This window comes from Sus scrofa, chromosome 15 (assembly GCF_000003025.6).
Source record: "Sus scrofa isolate TJ Tabasco breed Duroc chromosome 15, Sscrofa11.1, whole genome shotgun sequence".
Taxonomy (NCBI): Eukaryota; Metazoa; Chordata; class Mammalia; order Artiodactyla; family Suidae; genus Sus; species Sus scrofa.
In genome coordinates, this window is record NC_010457.5 from 77,169,177 (window position 1) to 77,194,825 (window position 25,649).

The 25,649-nt window shown below is 36.7% G+C and overlaps 1 protein-coding gene across 3 annotated transcripts in view; it reads right to left on the minus strand.

Annotated features, from left to right (window-relative positions):
- The window catches only part of TLK1 (tousled like kinase 1), a 159,888-nt gene continuing 134,723 nt past the window's right edge, over positions 485-25,649 (minus strand). For all 3 annotated transcript variants that reach the window (XM_001927890.6, XM_021075292.1, XM_021075293.1), the window contains 9 exons: positions 22,232-22,329; positions 19,069-19,150; positions 14,742-14,833; positions 14,570-14,659; positions 14,240-14,409; positions 13,796-13,931; positions 9,110-9,221; positions 7,531-7,638; positions 485-2,692 (listed from right to left, as the gene is read on the minus strand). In XM_001927890.6, coding sequence (XP_001927925.1) covers positions 2,516-2,692; positions 7,531-7,638; positions 9,110-9,221; positions 13,796-13,931; positions 14,240-14,409; positions 14,570-14,659; positions 14,742-14,833; positions 19,069-19,150; positions 22,232-22,329 — 1,065 coding nt within the window. In that variant the 3' untranslated portion in view covers positions 485-2,515. The remainder of the gene's footprint in view (positions 2,693-7,530; positions 7,639-9,109; positions 9,222-13,795; positions 13,932-14,239; positions 14,410-14,569; positions 14,660-14,741; positions 14,834-19,068; positions 19,151-22,231; positions 22,330-25,649) is intronic.

Below are 25,649 nucleotides of genomic sequence, written 5' to 3' on the forward strand. Positions count from 1 at the left end.
ACCTTGACTACTGTCTTAGGGATATAAGAAATCCTTTAATTTGAAAAACAGAATTCAGGAGCCCCCCATCCCCAGCAATTTAAGCTCCAAAAGATAATAGAGCCAAAGATTGCCAAAGCAACTGAAATTACTCAAGTGACAGATACCAATTTCCCAGGTGAAGGTAACATTACTCACTTTGGCTCAAATAAGCTCTCTTGTACCTGCTGAGTTATTACTACCCAAATCTGTATCCTTTCTTTGGGAAATTTTAGGAGGAACTTATGGCCTATACATTTTGGATTCTAAATAGATAATTACCTAAACCCAGACCAGGGAAGCACTTCAATTTTATGGCTTCTTTTCCTCCTTTTCTGCATTTTGACAGTAGTGGTCACTTTCATTCACTTGAAAATAGTTATCGTTAAAGACCAGTGATCGAGGTTTATACACTTCTTCAATCTCACGTTATATGTACACATCCACTTAAATATCTCACCAAAAATTAAACAAAACTGGATATTTTCTTTTAATTCAGGACTTCAAATAAGTTATTAAATGAACACAGTACTTTATGATTCAGAAAGATAAAACTCAAACAACAAGACTGAAAAATTTGTGGCTAAAACCTAAAGCACTCAATTGATGCTAACATTCCATTACCATGTCAGTATTTTTTTAATAGGATTTTTATCATAATCCACAGAGGAACAGGTATTGCCCTAAACCATTCCTGATAGGGCTAAGTGTTACTTACCCAGGATTAGCCTTGATAATGGTTATTAGGTATATACTTTAACAGCTTGAAACACTTCATACTTATCTTGAAGTATAGTTAAAAGAATTTATTCAACTGATTCTTAAGGAGCCAAATCAGTCAATGCCCTAAATCTTGAGAGCTCCCTTCAAATGTAATTTCATAGTCTTTAAATTTTAACTGTCATTGTTTATTACTGTTTTGGCTACATTCTCTACAATTTCAGCAGCATCTTAAAGAGACAATGTGTTTATGTACAATGAAAGAACAAAATGGCTTGCAACATCAGAAATAAGAGCCACAGTTTAACTGTACAATATTAAGGAGAGTCTGTGGTAAGTATAGCCTCCTTTTTGAGCAATATGGACAACTTAACATGTAAGTATCAGCATTATGAATGTGATGGTAAAGAAATATTTCTTAAAGGAGTGAAATACAGCATCCTGAAAAGTAATGGTTCTACCATACAAGGCAGTTAGAAATGTTCACATTTTAACAAATCAATACAAACCACAAGAAATTTGTTTATGGGACCACCATCCCAACTTGCTGTTAAGAACCTTCTAGAAATGTAGAATTACCATGAACAATGTATATAAATCTAGTATGTATGTGCTCCACAGCCCTAGAAACCAAGAAACTGATTTGGAGAACTCTTTATGTCCAACATAGATCATTTTTACATGCCTTGATTGTTAATGAATGCCTGCTTTTAATATCTATGATGTACAGTCAACTTGCACCTTTTAAGGAGGTCATTCAATTTTTAGCAAAGAAGCAACATCATTTAGCAGCAATAAAGCGCCTTCAAGAAGACTTAAAAAAAATACAATATCCAATTAGAAAAGCCATATTTTTAAACATTTGTACAAGAATAAGCTGCTGAAACTTGGTAATTGAAATACGACATCTGTACAACAATATACAATAGAGCTAGAAGGGAATTTATCATTATCCTGCATAGAACTGGTCTGCATTTGGTTACATACTGTCACTTGTTTTAACGAACAAGGCCTGGTAACAAAAATATCTGTTAACAATTCTAACGTGTTGAAAACACCAGAGAGATATTATAATTTAGCGAATTAAACTGATCTCAAAACAAGCAGCTCACTTTGTCAAAGGGGTAAAATATCCAGGAATAACAGCTCTCCCTTTAACATAACCAGTGAAAAAAAACGGACATGTGATTTCGAGGTACAACTTGGTAAAAGCCAGAAGAGGCAAATGACAAAGTCTAACTTTGTCCAAAGATTCTAACTCTCACATTCTATTACTATAAAACACAACTGTCACTGTCATTCAGTTCTTACTTTGGTTTCAGCAGATGAACTGCTGAATGCTGAAGAATGTATCCAGGCACTGTATATAGTTCTTGTGTTAGAAATATGTCTCACATTTTTTCTATGTGTTTTTAAATAATGAAAAACTACCCTTCATATTAGAACTCTCTAGTAACAACCAAATGAATTTAAGCATTATAAACGTTATTTACAGTGTTCCCCAAACAAACAACCATTTTTTCCCTATCTTAACATGGTATTCCTGTTTCTGTGCAACAGGCAGTCACCTGTCACTGCTCAAGGCTACAGTCAGAAGTTTACATTTATTCACTGTCCATGATCCACTCTACAAACGATGCTATGAAGAACTTCAGTTCACAAACAGTTCTCAACCATATCCTCTGTAAAAAAGAAAACAAAAACACTCAAATGCTCTCAAAGTCAAGTGTGCATCTGGAAGCAATTCAAAGACATCATGCCGATTTTTGGAGAAGAGTCAGTAAGTAATTATGCTTGAAGAAGGGGGTGTAGGGGATGCCGTCAGCCCAGCCATGTGTAAGTTTCCTGAAGAATTGGATCTTCTCATGTGAGGGAGAAGGTAGGGGTCATTTGCCAGTTGGTGCACGTCAAATCTATCTTCTTTTCGGTATGCCAAACAGCGTCTTATAAAGGCCTTCAAAAAAAACATCAGCAATTAAAAAATCTTTTCTTTTTCTAAATATCAATCAACCAAAAACTAGATAATGGACACTTCTAAGACAATAAATTTCATTTCACTGGGGATTCAAATTAAAAAAAAAATTTGTAGCAATAAAATTACTGCTCCGAATTCAACTCTCAACTCAGAGCCCCTAGTAGTTCATTTTGTATAGTCTAAATGTAATTGCTACTATTTGAACTTACTGCTAGAAAGCTGTATATTTTTTGAAAAAATTTACATTGTGATTAAAGTGTACACAATGTGAAAATGCTAATTTTTGATCCTTTTGCATATACAATTCAATAACATTAAATATGTTCCCACTGTGGTGCAACATTCAAACCACTGCCCATCTGTAGAACTTTTTCATCATCTGAAATTCTGTACCCACTAGACAATGCTCCCCAGTCCTTGGTAACCACTATGTTCTTTTATGACATGGCTATCCTAGGTACGTTATATGCGTGGAATCATACAATATTTATCTGTTCTTTTTGTGTCTTTCATTTAGTATAATGTTTAAGAGTCATCCATGCTGTAGCATGCATCAGAATTTCATTTTTTTAAGGCTGAAAAATGTTCTATTGCATGTATACACCACATTTAGTTTATCCATTTATCTCTTGGTTGACATTTGGGTTGTTTCTATCTTTTAGCCATTGTGAATAATGCTACTATGAATGCTGGTATATAAATATCTGAGTCTTTGCTTCTACTTTTTTGATATCTACCTAGAAGTAGAAATGCTGGCCCATATGGTAGTTAAAAAAAAAAAAAAAAAGATATAATTGACAGATATTAGTTTCAGGTATACAACATAAGGACTCAATATTTGTATTGTAAAATAATGCTCATAATTGTTCAGTTAACAGCTGTCACTTTATGTAGTGATAAAACTTTTTTTATTGTGATGAGAATTTTTAAGACCTATTCTTGGCAGCTTTCAAATATGCAATACAAAATTATTAGCTATAGTTATATATATTAGCTACATGCTGAATAGTACATCCTCATCTTTTATAACTGGAATTTTTGTTCCTTTGGTGCCCCTTCATCTATTTTGCACACCCTTCACCTACCCACCTCTCTGGCAACCACTAAATCTCTTCTCTGTACCTGCGAGCTTGGGTTTTTTCCTGTTGGCTTTTAAGATTCCACATATAATGGCAAGATTCCCTTTTTTTAATTTTTAATTTTTATTTATTTATTTATTTTTTGTCTTTTTTTGCTATTTCTTGGGCCGCTCCCGCGGCATATGGAGGTTCCCAGGCTAGGTGTTGAATCAGAGCTGCAGCCACCGGCCTACACCAGAGCCATAGCAACGCTGGATCCGAGCCACGTCTGCAACCTACACCACAGCTCACGGCAACGCCAGATCGTTAACTCACTGAGCAAGGGCAGGGACCGAACCCACAACCTCATGGTTCCTAGTCAGATTCATTAACCATTGTGCCACGACGGGAACTCCTCCTCTTTTTTTTAAAATGGCTGAGCAGTATTCCATTTTATGTATATATGTACACATATGCATACACAAACCACATCATCCATTTACCCCATCAATGGACACTTAGGTTGCTTCCATGTCTCAAGCATTATTTATAATGCTGCAGTGAACATGGGGATGCAGTAATATTTTTGTTTTCTTCAAATATTCAAAAGTAGAATTGCTAGGTCATATGGTAGTTCTATTTTTAATTTTTTGAAGGAAAAGCCACACTAATGGTTGCACCAATTTATAATCCCACCAACAGTGCACAAGGGTGTCCTTGTTTCCACATCACCAACGCTTGCTATTTCTTGTCTTTTTGATAATAGTGATTCTATAGGTGTGACGTGATATCTCATTGTGGTTTTGATTTGCTTTTTCCCTGATGTTGAGCACCTTTTCATGCACCACTTGGACCATATGTACATTCTCCTCAGAAAAAAGCCTATTCAGGTTCTCTGCCTGTTTTAATCGGATTGATTTTTTAATATATTTTGGATAGTAAACACTTATCAGATATGATTTCCAACTATTTTTCCCATTTGATAGGTTGCCTTTTCATTTTGTTAATGGTTTCCTTTGCTATGTAGAATCATTTTCATCTGATGTAGTCCCACTTATTTTTACTTTTGTGGCCTTCGCTTTTGGTATTGAACCTAAAAAATCCTCATCAAGACCTACGTTATATATATATTTTTTCTGGTCTTTTTAGGGTCGCACCTGCAGCATAGCTAGGGGTTAAACTGGAGCTGCAGCCACCCTATGCCACAGCCACACCAGATCTGAGCCCCGTCTGTGACCTACACCACAGCTCATGGCAATGCTGGATCCTTAACCCAGTAAGTGAGGCTAGGGATCAAACCTGCATCCTCATGGATCCTAGTCAGATTCATTTCTACTGAGAAAAGACAGGAACTCCCCTATGTCAATTTTCTTGTAGGAGTTCTATGGTTTTAGGTCTTACAGTCATAAATAAATTGACCATGTATATGTAGGTTTATTTCAGGACTCTCTATTCTGTTCCATTAACCTACATGTGTGTTTTTACACCAGTATCATACTGTCTTGATTACTATAGCTTTGAAATAAATAGTCTGAGATCATGAAAAGTGAGGTCTTCACCTTTGTTCTTTTTCAAGAGGGCTTTGGCTATCTGGGCCTTTGGCGTTTCTGTACAAAATGCCCGTGCTGCCACTGAGTTTTGATAGGGATTGCACTGAGTCTGTAGATTGCTTTAAACAGTATGGACATTTTAACAACATTAATTCTTCCAATCCATGAACTTGGAATGGTTTTCCATTTATTCTTCAATTTCTTTGCTCAGTGTCTCATAGTTTTTCACGTACATGTCTTTCATCTCTTTGGTTAAATTTATTCCTAGGTATTTTATTCTTTCTGATGCAACTGAAAATGGCACTGTTTTCATAATTTCTCCCTCTGATAGTTTGTTATTAAGTATATAGAAATACACAGATATTTGTGGCATTGACTTTATATCCCATAACTTTACTGAATTTGTTGATCAGTTATAACTTTTTTGTGGCATCTTAAACATCATTTTATATATAAAAATCCTCATCTGCAAATAGTGACAGTTTCACTTCTTCCTCTCTGATTTGGATGCCTTTTATTTCTTTTTCTTGCCTAACTGTTCTGGCTAGGAATTCCAATATAGCACACCTTGTTTTATTGTGCTTTGTCTTACTACACAGATAGTGCATTTTTTTGCTCACTTTGTCGTCGTCATCAGTGATCTTTACTATTGTAATTGTTTTGAGGATGCCATGAACTGCACACCCATGTAAAACTGCAAACTTAATTGCTAAAATGACAAACTTACTTTATGCACGGTCTGAGGTGACTCCAACTTTGAAAGAAGTTCTATTGCAGGTAATTTGCTATTAAATAGCATTGCATGCTACAACAACCTTGTTCATGAAAGGAAGAGTCTATAGATGTGGCAGACTTCACCGTCTAAATTTTAAGAAATTGCCTCAATCCTGCTTTGTAGCACTGGGACTTATGTCTGGTCACTTATCATGGAGCATAATAATGAGAAAAAAGAATCTATACATGTATGTGTAGCTGGGTTCACCATGCTGTACAGTAGAAAAATGACACAACACTGTACACCAGCTATAATGGAAAAAAATAAAAATCATTATAAAAAAAAGAAAATTGCCTTAGCAACCACCACCACCCTGATGAGTCAGCAGTGATCAACAGCAAGGCAAGACCTTCTGTGAGCAAAAAGTCTACTATTGGCTGAAGGCCCAAGTATTTTTAAATTAAGGTATTTTTATTATAATTAAATTATTATAATTATTATGTTTTTTTTAGACATAATGCTATTGGACATTATAGTGTAAATATAATTTTTATATGCACCAGGAAACCTATTCATGTGACTTGCTTTACTGCAAAATTTGTAGAACCAAACTTGTAGTATCACTGGGCTGTGCTGAATGTTGTATGCTGCATTTCTCCCTACAATATTCTGGAATTTTTCTTCTGTGAAACACTCCTCTCACCGTCATTCTGCTTTACTGTCAATTTAGTTAGGCCAAAGAGTATGATGCCATTTTTTACCATAATATTTTCTTCCTATTGAGCATACAATGTACAGCACAAAGTGCATATATCCATGAAGCCAACTACATCAAGAAAAAGGACTTTGTCAGAACCTCATAAGACTCTTTGTGCCCTCTTCAGGCACTGGCTCTGCCTCCCCAGTTTACCGGGGTAACGGCTATCCTGACTTCTAGAACACCATGGTTGAGTTTTGCTTGTTTTGAACTTTATGTAAATTTTATGTAAATATAATTATAGTCTCCTTTGCCTGGTTTTTAAAAGACTCACAGACCATATTTGGGTCCTTAAAAACTATCACAACCGTGGAGTTCTCGTCATGGCTCAGAGGAAACGAATCTGACTGGCATACATGAGGATGCAGATTTGATCCCTGGCCTTGCTCAGTGGGTTAAGGATCTGGCATTGCCATGAGCTGTGATCTAGGTCACAGACGTGCCTCAGATCCCACATTGCTGTGGCCGGCAGCTACAGCTCCAATTCCACCCCTAGCCTGGGAACTTCCATCCATATGCAGTGGGTGCAGCCCTAAAAAGACCAAAAAAAAAAAGAAACCTATCACAACCAAAGGCCCAGGCAACTCTTCTCCAGAGCAAAACACCAGCCCCTCCTGGGCAGATTTTCCTGTGGATGTAATCCCTTTTACTTTACTTACTGATAAGTATACTTGGTTTTAAGCACAATTTATGAAATCAAATTTATTTCTTGAAACTTATTTATATAAATTTATTACCTTTGCTTCACTGCTTACAACCGGTTTCACAGGGAACTGGACATCCGTGGCTTTTAATATTGTATTTTCTTGGAGAATGTCTTGTTGAGATTGATTGTGACCAAATGGCTTTAAAAAAAAAAATGAACAAAATGTTGAGAAATTTTATGTCGCAAAATATTTAAACAGATATTATCAGTGAATCCTTAAGATACAAATGATTTGTGTTCTAAAAATTCTTGTCTTCAGCTATTTGGAAGTTGGGATGCATTCTCACAGAGTAGAGGTTATGACTGACAGCAGGCTGAGAAAGCCCATCTAATCAATTCTCAATATAGCCAAAACATTGTGAAAAAGCAATAGAAAAAAAAGATAAAAACGAAAAGAAATTTAAAATGTTATTCTGAATGTTTAAAAATAAAAAAACTTAAGTTTGATTAGAGAAGAGATGAAGTAGTGACAATTTCTGTGAAAAATCCAAAAAGTGAAATACCTTGAGCATGACATGCTAACTTAAATGAAAACAGCTTTGGGCTGTTTCACACAAAGTGATTTCTCTTTTCTCACTGATAAAGGGACCAAATGGGATAAGGATTAGATATTCATGGTAGCTTATAGTTCTGATTTCAATATAGAGATTGGAGAAATACTAGGACCAAGTTTGATGGAATTTCCCTGAGGAAGCACAGAGGGAGAATTTGCTCAGGCCAAACTGTGTGTGAGGGGTAGAGACAGGTAGAGGGTGAGGGGCAGAGTTGGGTAAAGGACAATGAAGAGTGTTTTGACTCCATTATTCCTAGTAATAGAAAAAAATTACCACTATTATTCCTAATAATAGGAAAAATTACCACCGTTAACAGGTTACTTCTTTCCCATAAATTAGAGAAAAAAAAAGGTAAAAAGGAAGCCAAAGAGGCCACTGTGACATTAAAATAATTTTGATCCCTGGAAATTTTAGGAAGTGATGATATATTTAAGATTATTTGAAAAATCAAAACAGAGTAACTGGGTGACTGACCATTGTGGATGTTGTTTCAGATTCATTCCTGCATCACAGAAAACGTGAACTTTCTGAATTGTATTAAACCAAAGGACATCAAAGATTTTGCTGTTTGCAAAACCATATATGCTAGCAGTCTCCAGCTGCAATGTTAAGAGTTTCAAAGTTCTCCCCCTTTGCAACTATGCGATCATTTCAAACCCCAACCAATCCTTGCTAACAAGCACCCTTACTTCTTGCCAGCTCCAATCCTAATTCTTGACGATTTACGTAACCTTACTTTCTTGCCTTTGTATAAGCCTCCCCCATTTTGTAGTCCCGTGGAACACAGTTCAAGTGCTTTCTTGGATTTCTGCTTACCGGGCTACTCCTAACACCAAATATATGGTTGTTTGGTTTTTGTTTTTTTTTTCTTTTTTTTAGGGGGGTGGGGTTGCCTCATCCAGGTCTCTATTCCTGGAATTCTTGGGTAACAAAAGAAATAGAGAAAAAGGCTGGCACCCCTTGGAAGGATCTAAATTGACTTCAAGTTAATGAAATTTTAAGAGGGGAAAACTGAACTTATCTCTATATAGTTGAACCTGGTGTACTTTAACTTACCTTTCTACCATAAAGACACTGAAAGAAGATGACTCCTACTGACCACACATCAACCTTGTTGGAAATCTTTGGTGGTTCTTTTCCAACTACAAAACACTCAGGAGGTAAATACCTAGTTTTTGGGGGAGAAAAAAAGGAAAGGACTCTATTACCAATTTATAAGTTAAAACCATCTTAGCACACTCATTTTATCCTTAGGTGATCTTCACTGATGAAAATCCTAGTTTTTAAAGCATTTATATTTCTGCATTATTTGACTCTAGCTCCAAAGCATACAACTTTATGATAAGGTGTGTAATATACAGTTGACCCTTCCTCTTACATGTGGATTCTCTCAAGAGTAAATAGTATGCAATACACAATCTGTAGTTGGTTGAACTGCAGATGTGGAGGAACCATGCATACAAAGGACAACCCTAAGCTATCTCCAGATTTTGACTGTGCAGAGGGGTGGTACCCTTAACCCCTGCATTATTGAAGGGTCCACTATATATGTATACTATCTACAGAAATGACAAATTATCATTAGAAATTACAATGTTCTAATTTGAGTAAGTATCTACTAATAGAAGAAGTCCTTGCCCGTCTCCCTTCACCAATGTTCAAATTGTAGGCAGTAAGTAGTTCTCTTCCTAAAACACGTATCTGATCAGCCAGTTCTTTTGTTTAAAGAACATCAGCAGCACTAACTGCCAAGGAAAGACCTCATTATCTCTTGCTTGTTAACATAAGACCTGTCCTAATCTAGCAGCAACTTAATTTCCAAAATCTTCTGACTCCACCTCTCAACTGGCTAGGCAAAGCCAATTCACTTGTTCCTACCACTGCACTTTCCCCCCATGCTTTTGAATACGACCATCTCTTTATGCCTTCCTTAACCACTCCAGTTCACTGGATGTCCACCCTTTCTTCTTCAAGACCCACCCAATTTAAGCCTTGTTTGCTTCCCTCTAGGCAGATATTCTAGTACCTCTATTATGGCATACATTCATTGTGCAGTTTCTAACTGTAGCACCATTAGAAATACTATTTTTTTCTTTCTTTTCAGCCACATCCGTGGCACATAGAAGTTCCCAAGCCAGGGATCAAATCTGAGCCCCAGCTGCAGCAATGCCAGATCCTTAATCCACTGTGCTGGGCCAGGGACTGAACCCACACTGCTACAGAAACAACGCTGGAGACTTAACCCACGGCACCACAGTGGGAACTCCCCCAAATACCATTTTTTATTTGTAAGTTCATATTTTAGATAAAGGAAAGGTAAAAATAAATTGTCACCTTAGGTTATTAAGTAAAAATCTCCATCAGGATGCAAGCATCTCTCATATCTCAAAATTTTTAAACTAAAAAAATCCTGAAAAGGGATAATACAGCTAAATGAAAATCTACTCTTTTTATATACAGATGGCCAACAAACACGTGAAAAAATGCTCAACATCGCTGGTTATAAGAGAAATGCAAATCAAAACTACCATGAGATATCATCTCACACCAGTCAGAATGGCCATCATTAATAAATCCACAAATAACAAGTGCTGGAGGGGCTGTGGAGAAAAGGGAACCCTCCTGCACTGCTGGTGGGAATGTAAACTGGTACAGCCACTATGGAGAACAGTTTGGAGATACCTTAGAAATCTATACATAGAACTTCCATATGACCCCGCAATCCCACTCTTGGGCATCTATCCGGACAAAACTCTACTTAAAAGAGACACGTGCACCCGCATGTTCATTGCAGCACTATTCACAATAGCCAGGACATGGAAACAACCCAAATGTCCATCGACAGATGATTGGATTCGGAAGAAGTGGTATATATACACAATGGAATACTACTCAGCCATACAAAAGAATGACATCATGCCATTTGCAGCAACATGGATGGAACTAGAGAATCTCATCCTGAGTGAAATGAGCCAGAAAGACAAAGACAAATACCATATGATATCACTTATAACTGGAATCTAATATCCAGCACAAATGAACATCTCCTTAGAAAAGAAAATCATGGACTTGGAGAAGAGACTTGTGGCTGCCTGATGGGAGGGGGAGGGAATGGGAGGGATTGGGAGCTTGGGCTTATCAGACACAACTTAGAATAGATTTACAAGGAGATCCTGCTGAATAGCATTGAGAACTTTGTCTAGATACTCATATTGCAACAGAAGAAAGGGTGGGGGAAAAAATGTAATTGTATACATGTAAGGATAACCTGAGCCCCTTGCTGTACAGTGGGAAAATTAAAAAAAAAAAAAACAAAAAAACAAAAAAAACCTCTTTTTTTGTATGCTAAAATAATTTTTAAGTTTCAACTTTGACAGATCACCAATAACTTGTGATGTAAATCCTTCCCTACCCGCCAAGTAAAAAGCCAGATTTATTTTATGAATTAAAGTGTATACTTTATGTAGGTTTATGTATGTGTAACCCAGACAAGAAGGGCTCTTTAAACACTATGCTATGCCATCCTCAAAGTAAAGGGTGTAAGCAGGGAAAGAAAGTATAGGAATAGATACTAGGAGTTCTCGTCATGGCTCAGTGGTTAACGAACCTGACTAGCATCCATGAGGACATGGGTTCGATCCCTGGCCTTGCTCAGCGGGTTAAGGATCCGGCGTTGCCGTGAGCTGTGGTGTAGGTCGCAGATTCAGCTCGGATCCCGCGTCGCTGTGGTTCTGGTATAGGCCAGCAGCTCCAGCTCCGATTAGACCCCTAGCCTGGGAACCTCCATAGGCCCCAGGAGTGACCCTAGAAAAGGCAAAAAGACAAAAAAAAAAAAAAAAAAAGGAATAGATACTAAAGCTATTCAAGGAAAAGGACCACCAGGACTTAGTGGATGATTGCATTTGAGACCCAAGAGGGAGGGAAAAACTCACTTTCCTCTAAGTGATACTGACAAACAATTTAAGCTTCCAGGGATGAAAGGCAATTTGTAAAAGCATTATACATGTATATTCTAAAAGTTTGTATAGGACATCCAGTTCACCAAATACACAGCTAAAAAAAACACGAGTATGACTAGAAAACAAATCATTCTTTTTTTTTTTCCTCCCTCTTGTCTTTTTTTGTCTTTTTGCCTTTTCTGGGGCCGCTCCCGCGGCATGTGGAGATTCCCAGGCTAGGGGTCTAATCAGAGCTGTAGCCACCGGCCTACGCCACAGCCATAATAACGAGGGATCCGAGCTGCATCTGCAACCTACACCGCACCTCATAGCAACGCTGGATCCTTAACCCACTGAGCAAGGCCAGGGATCGAACCCCCAACCTCATGGTTCCTAGTTGGATCTGTTAACCACTGCGCCACAATGGGAACTCTGAAAACGAATCATTCTTAGGAACACTATTTCTACAAGAAATATAATTCTAGCTTCCTAACATGGAAATGCCACAACTCTATCTTCTTCCTATATAGCCCCTTCAACATAAGCTTCCCTGGCTGATGCTCACTTGTCAGAGGGTCCAGAGTGCAAGGGTAACAGCATGCGGGAGTCTACAGAATAAGGATGATCTATTATTACTTAGAACATGGTTTCAAGCTTCCAAAGAATACAGGGTTCTACCAAGAAGCCTTACGTTTGTTGGTTTTATTTATTAGGGTTCTAAGATTTTGTTGTGAAAAAAGAAGCTTCGTTGCTGAAAGAAAAAAGTCTAAAGACTATTGATTGAGGGTACTGACTTTTATGGAGTTGCTAGTTTGAATGATTTATTTTTTATATTTAATTATCCATAACATTTTCTTATATTTCTAAAAAATGCCACAAGCAGAACTTGAAACTCCAGAATGGCTTTAAAAAAATACACAGACATGACCAATCCCTGATTGGAAAAGTAAAGCCCATACAGACCTATTGCATTTTATAGAACTGGTTGTACTGCTCAGGATAACTGTGTGAAGACTGTTATAGAAACCCTAACGTCACATTTATGTCTGTAGTCACTACCCTGAGCAATGAAGCTGAGTACAATTATCTTTCTGATTAAGGATTTCACTCCTTTTGCTAAAACTAATTGATTCTGAAAACTAAATTTGTTTTGAAATGTTATAGTCTATGCTGTCCACTCCGGCAAATTTGATAGCAAGTTTGAAAATTCACACTGAAGTAATTTTTTTCAACATCAAGATAACTCTGAAGGGAATGACATTCATTTGGACTCCATAAATCTAGACAGAATAATAGATTCACTGATATATCTATAGTATAGTCATTACATGATTTTTAAGCATTAAGTCTGAAGACTAAGATTGTACCAAAATTCTCTTTTTTCCATGTTCAACAAAATATCCACCACAAACAAAAACTGTAACCACAAAACCTTTTCAGAGAGGGCTTAATGCTTATTAGTTATTGCTTTAAATAGCTAAGATGTTATAATATTAAGTATCTTAATTCATGACAAACATCACTCTAACATTAGAGCCAGATTCACGAATTCTTCATGTTAGAAGTTTCTGGCTGGCAGTCACTTGCTGATGTCAAATTTTTCTTCCTTCAGTTTGCTGACATTTACAGTTAAGACCAGATGAGAAAAGGATTAAGGACAGTAGTCTCTCCCTCAACTCAAAAGACGTGTATCAGTACCCCCATCACACCACAGTGATCTCAAAGGTACATGAAAATAAATCCTCGTTAAAAAGAAAACTGGACATGAATCTAGATAATTTCAGTGTTTTAAATAATACATTACCAGTAAGTGCCTGCCCCTTGGGAGGTTAGATCCATTCCATCTACACCATAGCTATCATCATCCATAATCTTGGACAGACCAAAATCAGTGATTTTGATTTCCCCACATGCTGTTCCATCTACCAGAAGGATGTTTCCTAAGAATAAAGTATAAAGTTCTTTCGATGATACAGAAATGAAAAGCATTATCTTTACTACTAAAGCAGACTTTTGGGAGATAAATAATACATTTTAAATATATATGTAAAATTTAACATAAAATATATATTTAAAATATAATTTTAAAATGTAGTGATACAATACAAACACTTCAAAGTCTGCTGGTTTTCCCACTGACTTTTAAAAGCAAAACCAAAAAGCAAGTTTTCAGATAATTCAATATGACTTTTAAAAATTACATTATTTAAAAGCTTAAAGAATTATTTAGACACATTTTATTAATTACCTGGTTTAAGATCATAATGTATAATAGGGGGTTTGATTTCATTAAGATATCTTAGTGCATTTACAATTTGCATTACAATAGACCTAGCTTCTTTCTCTGACATTAACTTATGTTGCTTCAGATAGAAATCCAAGTCATTGCCTTCACAGTATTCCAACACTGTACAAAACCTACAATTGGAGAAGGGGAAAAAATTACACATAAAGTATTATTCAATAATTCAGAATCACAATGGACAAATGAAGAGTATTTATATTATCACTACAAAACAGGGAAAGCAAAAGCCAACATGTCTTTTCTTAAAAACGAAATCCTTTTATATTTACTTACGTATCTGTATCCAAGGAGAAATAATCATAGAGTTTAACTATTCTGGGGTGATCCAGTTCCTTGTGTATTCTATATTCTCTACAGGCATGTCTACAAGAAAGAGTATATGAATTCTCAATGACCATTAAATATTTTCAAAACTGATAAAAATCATAAAGAAATTAGTATTTACTTGTGGTAGTTTTCCTTCTTCTCATCCCTCCAGCTTTTATTAAGCTGATGGATCTTCACAGCAGCATATCGTTGTTCATAAAGGTCAAAAGCCTAGGATTCAAGGAATAGAAGGGTTAAGATCACATATCTAACTGATACTCCATGGTGCTAAATCAGAGAAAATTTTAATATGAATTTCCACATTCAAGTTTTATAAATGCCAGTATACTAAATCAAGATAAAACAAAACAGCTTTTTTCTTATTTTTATTTTTTGGCTGTACCCACAACCTATGAAAGTTCCTGGGCCAGGGATCAAATTTGAGGCGCAGCTACGCCAAAGCTACGGCAATACCAGATTCTTAATCCACTGCACCAGGTCCACTGCACCAAGTTGTAACTCCGAAAGCTATTTGTTTTTGTGCTTTTTTCTTTAGGATTAAATTGGCAGATAAAGGTTCCCACGCTAGCTGCCAGCCTGACCAGAACCACAGCAACATGGGATCCGAGCTGTGTCTGTGACCTACACCACAGCTCACAGCAATGCTGGATCCTTAACTCACTGAGCAAGGCCAGAGACTGAATCCAAATCCTCACAGATCCTAGTTGGGTTCATTACTGCTGAGTCACAATAGGAACTCCCTCTTTGTTTTAAATATGGACCTGCTCCTCTATACTGACAGCAGCAGTAAGCAGCCAAGTGTAATGCTTTTTTGGTGGGTTGGATAAAGAAAAATCTTTTCCTCTTATCTTTTCCAGCAACTCCACTCCCCACCCTGACTTGTTTGAAAATTAACAAGTTCCTAACAATTCTGCAACTGTTTTCAAAAATTCTAAACTTTTATTATAAAATTGTTCAAACATAACCATAACTATTAACCATATATAATTATCATACCTAACTACATCAGTAGTAATTCCTTAATCTTGTCTCAAAAAAAGGTTTTACACTGGTTTGTTTAAATTAGAAGCCTATTTCTTAAATAAAAGAAATCTTTAGAGGTGACTTATAAATGTCTTAAAAAAAACAAACTCTGAATATCATCAGAGAGAGATGTAATAATTTAGGTTCCACCATGACAAATACAAAGGTGCTCCTTTAAGAAAACACTTGAAAGCTTATATATTTACTAGGAAGAAGGTTCCTAGACCCCACTCCCCATATCAATTTAACCTTGAAATAAACAATAGGGTAAACTGCTTGTCACAAAATTATAAAAATAACATAAGATGCAGTAATTAAGAATATTCACTCTGGAGTCTATTAGCTGCATGACTTTGTGCTAATAACCTCTCTCAGCATCAGTCTCATGAAGTTTGCGTTGTTGAGAATGAAATGGGATGAAACATGTAAAGTGTTTAAAATAATATATGACTCATAGTAAATAACCAATAAACATGAGCTAATTACATTATTGAAAGCTGAGTTTTAAGAAAGAAAAAATCAAAAAAAGAAGCTCATGTGAGAGAAAGCAAAAAGCCTTTTATGAAACTCAAAGGCATTCATAAATTCTTAGTACTGGAGTTCCCTTCCTGGCTCAGTGGTTAACGCCTCCGACTAGGAACCATGAGGTTGCGGGTTTGATCCCTGGCCTCACTCAGAGGGTTAAGGATCCGGCATTGCCATGAGCTGTGGTTGTAGGTTGCAGATGCGGCTCGGATCCCACGTTGCTGTGGCTTTGGTATAGGCTGGCGGCTACAGCTCCGATTTGACCCCTAGCCTGGGAACTGCCATATGCCGCAGAGCTGCCCTAAAAAGCAAAAATAAGTAAATAAATCCTTAGTACTAATAAAATTATCATCAGTGCATATTGATTATAATAATTGTATGACACACTTTTCTCCTAAGATTAGGAGAATAAAGTATATCCTCCCATAAAGCTAAGATGGTAATCACTGAACAACTAATTCAACACTTTCCAACTTGGATTGATTTAAAACTGCCGGTTTCCCTCTGGACCTGCCAACCATGAAAGGGCTCTGAAGGGGTTGGAGGGAGCTGTCATTAGTAAATTTAAGTCAGTTCTGAGGGCTTAAATCAGTAGCCTCCCCCACAACCTGCATTTTCTTATTTCTATAAAAGCTTTTTCTTCAAAACAGTGGACATACTATCAGGCGGTGGCAGAAGGCTATCACGAAAGCTATTAGTAAGCTCAGAAGCTAGGCACCTTTTAGGCTGAGCTAGTGCTAGCTAGCTGTACTTTTGGTGATAAACTATTGTGATCTTCTTTTCTACCTTGTGGCCTGGGTAAGACAACTTAAGTGCTTGATGATGAACTCTAATTAGAGTCAAGAAAAAAAGGAACTAGAAGAGAGCTCACAGGTCGCTCTTGATTGGGTGATGCTTAATGCTTGTCCAAGTAAAACCAAAACCAAAACCAAAACCAAACCAAACATAGTTTATGGTTGAGCCAAGATCAGAAGTGAAGTTCTCTGAATCCAAATAACTTAATTTCCTCCAGAGTCAGAATGAGATACAGGTTGTCTCCTTCTAATAATAATCTGGTGAGCTTAACATTTACTCAACACCGATGTTCTATGTGATTTACCTGTGATAGTTTGTTTATCATTACAGTGATCTTATGATGTGGATACTGTTATTACTCCCAGATGAAGACAGGGAGGTAGGTAAAGGACAGTAAGCAATAAGCCCACATTCACATAGGTAATAAATAGTAGAATTAGCCAGGATCCAAACCTAGCCTGCCTGGGTTCAAATCCCAAGGTTTTTTCCTTTTTTGCTATCTATTCATTTATTTCTCAATGAATTTTATTACATTTATAGTTGTACAACAATCATCACAACAAAATTTTATAGCATTTCCATCCCAAACCCTCAGTGCATCCCCCCAACCTGTCTCATTTGGAAACCATAGTTTTTCAGTCTGTGAGTCAGTATCGGTTCTGCAAAGAAGTTTACTGCGTCCTTTTTTTAGATTCCACATGTAAGTGCTAGCTAGCATTTGATGTTGGTACCCAAGGTCTTTTTTCTCTTTTTCTTTTTTTAAAGGCCTCACCATTGGCATATGGAAGTTCCCAGGCCAGGGGACCTGCTGAGACACAACAGGAACTCCGAGAACCCAAGGTCTTAACCACTGACTATACCAATACATAATGAAGCACAAAGTTTACAAGAAGCTTATAAAAGCCAGCTAACAGGGAAGCCCTCTATAGGAATTGGAGTTTAAGGTGAGACTATGACCTTCATTATGACTTCATCCTAACTAAGAGCAAATGGGAAGTTACTGGGGCTTATAAGCAGGGGAGTGAGATGATCAGACTGCATTTTTTAACAAGGCCACTCTAACTGCAGCATGCACAAATGAACTGGAGAAACTCAATGCCCAGAAAGGTGATCAGCTAAGAGTCAGGCAGCAATGCAAACAAGAGACAATGAGGTCATCGACTAAGAGAGAGGAGAAGAGTCATTGCTAGCTTTAGGAGAGCTTAATGTGACATTATGACAGCAGGCATCAGGAACTGGTTAGATGCTGGAAGGGAGTTAAAGGAAAGGTGAAAAGAAGGACGGATGGCTTTTATGCTTTTCAGTTGAGGAAATGGGCAGATAAATGGCAGTGCTGTATATTAAAGTAGGGAGCAGTGTTTGGAGAAAAAGAGGTTTGGAGAAGAAGAAGATAACTTCTATTTCAGACATGGGTTTGCAGTGCTTGTGAAGCGTCCACGTGAGGTGAACAGACTAAATTATGTAAACCAAAGGTATGGGGCTCAGAAGGAAAGTGTGGGGTAGATATCTATGTATCTATATCTGAAATCAAATAGACAATAACTTAGTGAATGGGAGGGGAATACATTTGAAAAGGAGAATACAAATGACAAGAGACCTGGAGGAACTACAACATTTAAAGGTTGGGCAGAAAGATAATATAAAGTAAAAAAAAAAGTATAAAGTATTATACATATGAGTAAAAATTTCTACATCTATACATTTGAGAAACACCAGCCTTAAAATAGGTAGTAATCTGGATAAATTCAGGACATATAAGACTTGTGACTCGTGTTTAAATTAAGAGGTACAACCTTTCCATAAATTTACTAAATTGAATGGCCACCTGCCTAGCTTGAATCTAATGGCTGTTATTATTTGCATCAGACTGGCTAGTGGTAACCAGGTACCAAATATTGGAGGGAGTGCAAAGGAAGATGTAAGGATAGTTCTTAGACTCCTGATAAGACAACATAGGCCACCACAGACTCTTTTTTGTAATGAGAGGACACAAAACCAGTCAAAAAAATCATAAAATCAATAAAAGACATGTACTTCCTAACTACCTACTCCTATATCCTTGCTATATTAATATGAAAAACAGAAAAAAAAATGTACATTACCTTATACACTTCACTAAAGCCACCTCTACCAAGCAGATGAAGTAATAAATATCTTTCATTTAATGTTGGATGATCCTTGAACCTTAAAGGTGGGAAAAAAACACTCAGGCACATGAAAACACACATAAAAAGGTTCCTTCCACAATAAAGTTACACTCTTATTCTATGCCTATTTCTTTTTCAGCTACTCTGCTAATTTTGAATCCCATTCCATACTTCTTTTCTTTCTCTACCTGCATGACTATCACCCATCCTGATGCTTTGGTGTTCAAAGAGCTTAACATTTCTATCTGAATATTCAGATTCAATGTCCAATTATAACACTGTGATAACAACCTGCCAACTACTACATTACTAAGAGTTTTATGAAATCCTGTATCTATTCAACAGGAATTACTTCCCTTGGAAAAATAAACTTTTATTTAGGAAGTTATGGTTAATGAAATTTTACAGCACTGACACATGATTAAAAATATTTATAAACTGGCTTTCATCCACGGTTAAATTAAATTCTACAGTCTGATGTCTATAAATAAAATTTTAATTCTCAACCAAAAAAGAAACACTTTAGGAGTTCCCGTTGTGGCACAGAGGAAATGAATCGGACTAGGAACCATGAGGTTGCAGGTTCAATCCCTGGCCTCGCTCAGTGGGTTAAGGATCCAGTGTTGCCATGAGCTGCAGTGTAGGTCACAGACACAGCTTGAATCCTGCATTGATGTGGCTGTGGCGTAGGCTGGCAGCTGTAGCTCTGATAAGACCCTAACCTGGGAACCTCCACATACCACTAATGCAGCCCTAAAAAGCAAAAAAAAAAAAAAAAAAAAAGACAACAAATTTTTTCTTTTTAGGACTGCACCCATGGCACACAGAAATTCCTGGGGAGTTTCCATCGTGGCTCAGCATTAACAAACCCCACTAGTATACATGAGGATGCAGGTTTGATCCCTGGCCTTGCTCAGTGGGTTAAAGGATCCAGTGTGGCCATGAGCTGTGTGTAGGTTGCAGACATGGCCCAGATCCCATTGTTGCTGTGGCTGTTGTGCAGACCAGGAGCTGCAGCTCCAATTCAACCCCTAGCCTGGTACCCTCCATATACCGCAGAAGCAGCCCTAAAAAAAAAAAAAAAAAAAAAAGTTCCCAGGCTAGGGGTCCAATCAGAGCTGAAGCTGCTGGCCACAGCCACACCCAGAGCAACACCAGATCTGAGCCACATCTGCGACCTACACTAGAGCTCACAAAACACCAGATCCTTAACCCACTGAGCAAGGCCAGGGAATCAAACCTGAATCCTAGTGGATGCTACTCAGGTTCATTACTACTGAGCCACCATGGGAACTCCAGGGAAAGCTTTTAAAAAAATTTTATAAAACAAACATCACAGACAAACATTACTTTAAATAACTATTTAAAGTTTATTGCACCTGCTATACATTAAGCACTCACTACTCTTTGAAGTAGGCCCTGCTACTATTTCTATTTTACAGACTAGGGCACTACTGTACTATTGTCCAAGGTCAATAGCTAATACATGGCAGGGCTTAGCAGAAAAATGTTCCAAAATCTGCACTCTTGAAATTTAAGGCAAACAAACAAACAAACAAAAAAAAGATGATTGTTTTATAACTCCAGATGCAAATATACTTTACTCAAAATAAGAAGACCTTTAATAATTTAAGGCTTTTCTTGAGAATTTGTAAGTAAAAGAGATTTCTGCTTAGTTTTAAAGCAAAATGTAAAGCTGTAACAATTCATTTAATTTTCATCAAGTGGACTAAGTCATATCCACAAACAAGTTTGGATATAACTTTCAAAATAGCCAACTGTAAATTAGTTTTGTCTTATCTGCTTTATTAGAATTGTCATCTGATACAATTAAGAATATTCCATAACTATTATTTTCATTCACATTAGAAGGACTGTGTTCATACAATCATCAGATGACTGTTAATAGGCCTTTTTTTAAGCAAGATATTTATATTTCACAGTAGAAATAGGCCATTTCCAATTCTGATACTCATATTATCAGGTCATGAAGATTTCAATTCCCTAAGTCTTAAAGATAAACAGACATTCTTTCTCCCCTCTACACTGACTTAATTAAGTCCAAGTAGTAGTGCCTTGCTTAATTTCCATCTTCTTCATAAAGCTCCCACCAGTCCACAGCTAATTTCTCTTCTCTTTTTTATTAATGGCTGCACCTGTGGCATATGGACGTTCCCAGGCCAGGGAATGAATCTGACCTGCAGCTCCATCAGCACAGGATCCTTTAACTCACTGCCCTGGGCCAGGGATTGAACCTGTACCCCTACAGTGACCTGAGCTGCTGCAGTCGGATTCTTAACACACTACGCCGTGGTGGAAACTATTTTCTCTTCTTTGAATTCCCTTAGTGTTTATTATCATTTTGATAATTAGGAATCAAGGACAGAGAGTATAACTTAAAACTATTTCTCAATTTTGTCTCCAGTTTTCATGTAATGCTGGAAACACGGCTTACTGAAATCCCTTTAGTTGAAATAATTCCTCCTTCACTACTATAATATTAACTTTTGTGTTTGATCAACAAATATTTATTCTATGCCTATCACGTGCCAGACACTTGTCCAGGTTCTAGGGATATAGCTAGCAACAACAAAACTAAATCCCTGCTCTCAAGTAGCTTACCTTCCAGTGAAAGGAAACATAAAATAACTGAAAAAATATATATAATCCCAGATAGTGATAAATGCTATGAAAAACTAAAGCAGTGTAAGGATACTGAGAGAAGGGATGCAGTAAGGCAAGTACTGCTATTTTAGACAGGGAGGCCTAGGGACAGCCTCTCTAATGACCACCTGGAGTGAAATAAAAAGTAAGCCACTCAGCTACTTTGAGGAACATTTCAGGCAGAGGAAATGGCAAGCACAAAAGCCGTGAGATGGGAACGTGCTGGACATGCTGAAGGGGGGCCAGTGTCTCTAAGACATGTAAGTGAGGGAAAGATGAGAGAGATGGGGTGGTGAGGTGGCCAGAGACCAGATCATGCAAGGCCTTCTGAGCCATGGGAAGGACTTCAGGTCTACAATGAGAATGCCCCTTACCCTCAGCAAGGAAATACAGTGCTTAAGCTTTCCAAGGGGAGAAAAAACTTATGTAAAACTGTGAAATACAAATAACTTACTGTGAATTATCTTCATTATTTATTCTTTTGAGCTCTCGGATGTGAAGATTTCTAACTCTTTCCAAACGTTCAAGTTCTGCCTGGATTTCTGCCTCTTCCTGAAAATGAAGAGAGGGGACTATAACAAGCTCAATTTATTTGCGATATAAAAAGATATTTTTACTCATGTACCAATTTTTTTACAGTGATGGGAAGAATAGTATATTATAAAGTACCACTGAGTTAAAAAGACCAAAAAAGTGCTCTTTTCAATGCCTGAAAAGATGGAAAAAAGGTAAGGCAAAAAGCCTATTTTAAGAAACCATCCTCCACATCAAAATCTATACCTAATGAGATGCTGAGTTTTATTCTGTACAAGAGATCTATTTTTATAATGTCTAAACTGAAAATGACTGCAAAGCAGTCTGAACCTGACCTACACAAAATGAGCTGAAAGTTTTATTTCTGGTACATCCAAATTTTAATTTAAGAGGGAATAATTTACTACTACAAAACAAATGAAATGAAGGTTATTTCACGACAGTTAAAAGAGAAAGAAAGGTAGAAGACAGATCCACTGATTATTCTGAGACCTTACAACATTTGGAATATACAAACACACACACACACCCCCCAATGTGACCACTCGCTTTGGATAAATCCCACTACAATCTTTTTTTTTTTTTTTTTGGTCTTTTTTGTCTTTTTAGGGCCACACCCATGGCACATGGAGGTTCCCAGGCTAGGGGTCCATTCGGAGCTGTAGCTGCCAGCCTTTGCCAGAGCCACAGCAATGCCAGATCCAAGCCGCATCTGCGACCTACACCACAGCTCACGGCAACGCCGGATCCTTAACCCACTGAGCGAGGCCAAGGATCGAACCCAAAACCTCATGGTTCCTAGTCAGATTCGTTTCAGCTGCGCCACGACAGGAACTCCCCACTACGATCTTAGAGAGACGCTAAAACAAAAATTTTAAGAATAGCTATGGCAGATCCTAAACAAATTACTTTAATATCCATTTAATGTGAACATTTTGACAAATATTTTTCATGTCTCAAAATATACAAATTTTAGAACATTAAAAAAATTGGACACCAAAACAAAATTACCTATCACACACACCTCTTTGTTAATAATTTAAATACTACTCAAAAGACAAGAATATACCAAATTTCAGTGGAAAGTTCTAGAAATGCTCAATTTTATATTGTTGAATAAATATTTATTATGTGTGAGCTGAAAGTTTTATTTCTGGTATATCCAGAAATAATTTAAATTGCCTTGGTCTAAATATGTACCACTACCGTTATAAATCTATACCACACAGAATAGAGGGTATTTCTGAATACTGTACTTAAGTATTTCTGGTTTTCATTAACACCATCTCTTAATGATTTATCTTCTGATATTTAAAAAATCCTTTCTCTCAAAAAAATTGATCCTGAAATTTACCTTGAAAATATAATGGCTTAAACTTAGTATCATAATGTATATCATAAGCTAAGTATCATAAAAAAACAAATGTTCACAGATTTAAAAACTAGATCTAAATATGTTGTTTGTATTCCACTTGACACTTAAGATTTTTCAATTATTTTATCTGATTTATTTATTTTTGGCTGCGCTATAGCAGTGACCCAAGCTGCTTACAGTAACAACGCAAGATTCTTAACCTGCTGCACCAAAAGAGAACTCCTTATTTCAATCATTTAAAAATAAAACCCAACCACTACTTGTTGCAGAGATATTTAATATAAATTAGACATCGGATGATACATAGAAACCTTCAAAATAAATTTAAGATAAACCTTTCTAAAAATTTTTGAAGTTTTCTAAAACAGATAAATTCTCTGAAATTTCCTCATTTAATGTATCTTCAGTTACAAATATTCCCAATTTTAATAAAAAAAGAAAAAAGATAAAATAATGCTCCAGGAGACCAAAGAGTTGAAGATTAATTATATGGACAAGAAATAGATTAAGAATTTTGGAATAATAAAGTCAAACCACAGCTTAGTTGTCTCAATTTAATTATACAGAATAGAGTAAGAACCTGGCCATACAAGTGTGCCAGTATGAAAAAATTTATTTACATCACCAATATGAAAAAATTTATACCACAGAATACAGAAAGAGGTACCTTTCTGTCATCAGATTACTAACTTTGCTGCCTTAAAACTTGTCGTTAATTTCTTACGTATGTAGGAAGCTACTAAACACTCAGTAAGCTAGTATAACTTTAAATAACCTGACAAATTGTAAAATGCCTATTAGAATACCAGCTGAAATACTTGTTTCAACTTTTCTTTGAAACTGTGGTATGAAGATCCTACTTGAAAAGTGAATTTAGAGAAATGAAATTAACTCATAAATATATAATTATGATTCAACTAGATTGGTAATCTTCAGATGTTTATACAATGACAGTAATCAATATCACTAAATACCCACTAAAGAAATAAATGTCTGTCAGTTAAGCAAGTTTTTATCCTCTATAAAACATGACAAGTATGTCCCATAAGATCTTACAGTACAAAAGCACAGGCAAACTTCAATCATTTTGAATTGTAAAGTTTACAGGAAAAAACCAAAATGCCAGGAGCACAAAAAAAAAAAAAAAAGCTGGATCCTAGAATACCTGTGAAGTGAAGGAACTATTCAAGTCATATATAAATAGACATAAATCCTCCATAGCCATCAGTGAAATATATTTACATTGTCCATACTATAACATAATATTTATACCACAGTATCTTGGACCTTAAAACAAAAGAGAAACACTTCTAGGGAAAGGATGATTCAGCAGTTCTAAGTAACTTCTCTTAAATCCCACTGAGAAAAAGAATACACACTTTTATGATTGAAGGTTTGTGTTCCTTCCAAATTTTTTGTGTCTAAGTCCTAAACCCCAATGTGATGGTATTTGGAGAAGGGGACTTTATAAGATAATCGTTAGATTAGGTCATGAGAATGGAGCCCTAAAGATGGGATTAGTGGCTTTATGAGGAGGAGGAGAAAGAGACCTCCCAACCCTGCCACCTCTTTGTGGGAGTGCAAGGGAAAAAAACCACGGCAGAACTTGAGAAAGCGGGTGTCTACAAACCAGGAAGAGAGCCTCACCAGAAACTAAACTCTACTCGAACTTGATCTTGGACTTGCAGCCTCTAGAACTACAAGAAATAAATTTGCTTTTTTAAGCCACCTAGTTTATGGTATTTTGTTATGGCAGACTAAGCAGATTAATACACATACTTTTAGGCAAACACTAGGGCAATACTGCCTAGTATCCTCTTCTTAGAGAAAGGGGCAGTTTTGGTCTGGCCCCAGCTTACGACAGTCTAGAATATGGTAGTCTCAGCAACTAATTTATCTTTAGAGCGGATCATTTCCAAAGATCTATATACTGTAGGCCATACTGTCTTTTCCTGAAATTGAC